This window comes from Macrobrachium rosenbergii, chromosome 49, assembly GCF_040412425.1.
Source record: "Macrobrachium rosenbergii isolate ZJJX-2024 chromosome 49, ASM4041242v1, whole genome shotgun sequence".
NCBI lineage: Eukaryota > Metazoa > Arthropoda > Malacostraca > Decapoda > Palaemonidae > Macrobrachium > Macrobrachium rosenbergii.
The window spans coordinates 43048606-43053605 of record NC_089789.1 but is presented as its reverse complement, the minus strand read 5'-3'; the positions used below and the strand labels follow the sequence as shown (position 1 = coordinate 43053605).

At 33.7% G+C, this 5000-nt stretch overlaps 1 protein-coding gene across 1 annotated transcript in view; it reads left to right on the top strand.

The window, feature by feature from the left end:
• The window catches only part of LOC136832311 (uncharacterized), a 6023-nt gene extending 2770 nt beyond the window's left edge, over positions 1-3253 (top strand). Inside the window, exons 1-3 of the mRNA XM_067093220.1 lie at positions 1-727; positions 1469-1666; positions 2052-3253. The exon at positions 1-727 is cut by the window's left edge and continues 2770 nt beyond it. Of these exons, the coding sequence (XP_066949321.1) occupies positions 1-727; positions 1469-1666; positions 2052-2203 (1077 nt within the window). The 3' untranslated portion in view covers positions 2204-3253. The remainder of the gene's footprint in view (positions 728-1468; positions 1667-2051) is intronic.
• Positions 3254-5000: the final 1747 nt, after the last annotated feature.

Here is a 5000-nt window from a genome sequence, read left to right as displayed (position 1 = left end):
TCATCCTATTTCAGTATAAAACCTACTACCAAGCTTCTCGAGATTGGAAAAGTGTTCTGCCACAGGCACAGAAGTGAGCAGGAGTTTGCAGCTGCAGGCACCATCTGTGACGACATCGTTGCTTCAAGCAGACGGCAGCAAGGAGGCAACATCTTCCTCGAGGTGCTGTTGTCAAAGGGAATCCTAAAGCCAGAAGATCTGTCGCCAAGGACGCCGGATCCATTTGACGACCTGGGCGAAATACTAGGCACGGTTGAAAAACGTGTGATTCCGGAAGTGAGAGGAATGCTCGCCTTCGTACCAGGAATACTTCACAGTACTGAGAAAAGTGTGCTATACAGAATCATAGAAGACATTCATGATTTCTACGTAAAGTTCAATGAGGTCTATGAATTACACGCCACGGATGATCTTTTGGTGCCGTGTGCCGAAACGAGACTGGATGACAAGGTTCTGGAATCGCTCGTTTCACGGTTCAGAAAGATATATGCATATGGGACAGTATACTTAAATAAAATGAATGATCTTTTTGTCCTGCCGTCTTTACTGTCTAAACTGAGGCCCAGCGCAATTACATTTCTAGATGTACCAAGAGATCTGGCAGAGCTGAATAAAACACTGCAGGTTACCAATCAGCTCGGCATTCGTTCAGAGTTTCTCGTGACTATGTCGCGAAAGCGATTGCAAGTAATTGCAGGCCAGGTTTTGCATCCAGTGGATTACTTAGGTAAGCAGGCATTTAACATTACTCTGTCTTCACGATAATGTACTAAAACCATCTACCATAAGTCTAGTTTTTAAATTTTCCTGTCTTAATCTTTTGTATTACCTCATGAGTTATTTGCAGTAATCTTGAAAATACGCTAGAAAGAAAGCACTTGCACTGTCTATATATATATATATATATATATATATATATATATATATATATATATATATATATATATATATATATATATATATGTATATGTATATATATATATGTATAATTATATATATATATATATATATATATATATATATATATATATATATATATATATACACACATATATAATAAAATACAATTTTTGTAAAATTCGTAAAAAATTGTATTATTATATAGATAGATAGATAGATATGATATATATATATATATATATATATATATATATATATATATATATATGTGTATATATATATATATATATATATATATATATATATATATATATATATATATATATATATATACATATAGTATGTCTACATATTTATACTCATACATATCTATCTATCTATCTATACAATAAATACAATATTTTTACGAATCTTACAAAAAAAAAAAATTGCCGCAGTTTACTCCTAATTTTTTGTTTTGTAGATCCTATCACTGATTACTATTTTCTGTCGTAGCCATAACCACTGCCACACCAACAATAAAAAAAAAAAATTTAAAAAAATCCCTCCCGTTCGCGTCCTCCCGCAGGTATGGACTTCTCCAGCGATGCGCTAGACGACCCGGCCAGCCTTCGTCCGATTTCTCTGCAGAGCTCTGCCAAGGAACTGGTGATGAAGTATTTTCTCTACAGCGACGACGTGGATCGCGTCGCCCAAGTCGTGAACAGGACAGTGCCTCCGAACCGCCCCGAAGGCACCACTCGACTGACAGTTTTCTTACCGCTAAGTGAGTAACATTTAAAAAAAAAAGAAGAAGTTAGTAAGATTCACGTACGAGACCTGTTGACTCGCCACTTCTTCTTTGTTTTGATTATTAGGAGAGTGTAAATAAGCACGAGGTACTGCACAACGAGAAGGTGAGATAGGATAGACTTAGATATAGTATTGAACTTAGTTATATATACTGTATATGTGTATATATATATATATATATATATATATATATATATATATATATATATATATATATATATATATATATAAATATATGTGTGTGTGTGTATGTGTGTGTGTGTGTGTGTGTGTGTGTGTGTGGGTGCGTGTTGAGCAGGAGCGACTGCAGATTAAGCAGAGCAAGTCTCAATACCCTGCCGTATTTTTCTCTTCCCCAGGTCATAACATAGGACCCCTGCTCCAGCTGCTCACCGTTGGGCCTTTGAGGTCGATAACTGTTGTGTCAGAGACGAATTTCGACATGAGCGAATGGGAAGACCTGAAGAGACTCTGCAAGGAAAAAGGCCTCGGGCAATTACAGATTCATTAACTGAAGAAAAAACTTTTTTTTTGAGACAAAAAAATCACCGGAGGAGAAACTAAAAAAAAAAAGAAGTTAATTTTGTTGTTTTAAGATCTTCATTGGTTATGATTTATTCAGGTTCTCGGGAAGTTACAGATTCATTAACTGAAAAAAATTTTTTTGAGACTGAAAAAAAATCACAGGAAGAGAAATTGCAAAAAAAAAGAAAAACAAACGTGGATTTTGTTGGTTTAAGATCTTCATCAGTTGTGATTTCTTCAAGTAACAGCAATCGCAGATAATGCTACAATCAGTCAATTTCCTCCGGTATTAAATGCTAAGATTGTTTTCGGAAAAATTCCAAGGAATTAGATGTACAGGAGAGGGAAAGATGTTATGGTAAAATTAGCTGCTTAATCAATCTTTATTCAAGATTAATTGATACTGATCTCTCCTTTTCTAATTTAGTAATTGGTTCCATTGTATTTCATTGCAGCCGATTTTTATTACAGAGAATAATCGAATTAATACTCCTTTCGTATTGCAAAATAATGTCCACTGTTAATGAATGAATCTGTAGAGAAAGTCAGAACTGGGATGATATTTATACAAGACTGATTTTATAACCTTTGGTTATCATCGTACGAGTTTTATATGGTTAATTTTTATAAACTTTTGCTTTTATTGTACGACACTGTGTATGCCAAGCTTTACTGAAACTAGCAACAAACATAAGGTGCCTGGTACTAGTGGCACTGGGCTATAATTGACGCTTCGGAATTCATCAGAGCAAGATAGCAAGTGAGACAGGATTTTTCAAGAAATGTTTATGATTATAACCACTGCATTTCAATATATCTTTTTGTTTTTTTCACGCTCATGGATTTTTATACATTCATGATTTGCTTATAATTTTGTATAATCTGTTCATATTTTTTGCCAAAATGAACGTCTTAGCAACTTAATTTTTTTGTCCTGCTTATAAAATGTGCAATTTTTCACTACACTTGAAATTCAGTTTTGCTTTTATTTGCCTATTATTTTTTTGGTCTCAGACCAATAAATATTTGTCTTTTTCTCCTGATTTTGCTTTGAGTATCTTTCATTTTTGTCACGATTTTCTTAATTTTTTTTTACTGCTCAAAACTTGAAATATTTACGCCAGCTGTTACAACAAAAACAATTATGAAATACAAGAACTGTATTTGCTTGGAAGAAATAATTCAGGAACATTGCTTTCCGAGGCACTGTATCCTTCAATACTTATTCTCACTTCATAGAGAGAGAGAGAGAGAGTATGTATCCCCATAACATATCCCTCTAAAAACAAATAAAAATATTATTTGAATTTTCAACTGAGCATAGTAGAATAACCATCTCTCTCTCTCTCTCTCTCTCTCTCTCTCTCTCTGAAATTACATTAAAGGAATGGTAAAAGTTGACAGAACAATGACAAGAAATGATCATTAGAATTTGGACAAAATTACTTCGCTGAAAAACTGATGGAAGTATTGTTTCACTTGAAATCCAGGTGAGAATAGGAAAATATAACATTGTTGGTATACAGGTAACAGGCAGCTTCCTAGATATGGCATCCCCAAAGCCATACAGTTACAGCTATTTCTATAAAATACCCTTTTCCCGAACGCTCTTCGTAATTATGAGTTACAGATTCTGTATGAAGTGTTTTTGCGTTTTTCGTCTATGTCTGGAAGGTCTACCCAGAGACTGACAGTGGTCTAACGGTGGTCCACATTCAATTTAACTTTCTAGGCTCTTCAGGTGATTAATTTTTCCATTTTCCCTTAAATTAGGCACCAGCTAGTTTGGTCTGCATAGCGGGTGTGGTCCCATTTCTCAGTATGCTGCAGTTTGCGTTTTAAAAGGCGCTGTCTAGACGAGGCCGTTTTCTATAAAACACATAGACGCGTTTTCTTTGAAATTAACTTCTTTACACGATATATATATATATATATAGGAGAATATATATATATATATATATATATATAAACACATAATACTGTATATATATATATATATATATATATATATATATATATATATATATATATATATATATATATATATATATATATATATATATATAATATATATAACCACACTGAGCTACACTCAGTGAATAACGCTGCAAATGAAAATAAATAAATAAAATTCCCAACCACCTAGCGTACAAAATGGGGTTATTCATTATTCAGCAATAACTTCATTCACAACCGGGTCTCGAACATCCTCTTGTTAGTGGTCAACCGGATGCGAGCCTTAGAATCCATCCATATAACCGCAGGAGAGAGAGGAGAGAGAGAGAGAGAGAGAGAGAGAAGGGCAGGTAGAAGAACTAAGACACTGGGATAATTTAGATGATTTTTTTTTGCTCTCTCTCTCTCTCTCTCTCTCTGGGATGATTTAGTTGATTTTTTTTTGTTCAAGATCTCTCTCTCTCTCTCTCTCTCTCTCTCTCTCTCTCTCTCTCTCTCTCTCTCTCTTCTCTCAAATCAAGGAAAAAACAGATACTTTAGAAATGAAAAAAAAGTCTCTTTTCCCCATTTCCTTGGAATAATAATAATAATAATAATAATAATAATAACAATAATAATAATAATAACAATAATAATAAAACATTGCTTTAACCACATTAAGCAAACCATAATAAAAATCAGAACAGTTCAAGTGATGGTGAACAAATAACTCACACTCAGGTGAGTGAAGACAGGAAGGTAAGTGTTGGCAAACGGCATCTATTTCAGCAATATGAATGCGGCAATATTTTAGGGAAGTTAAAACTTTTAGCTGCTCACTGAAACTC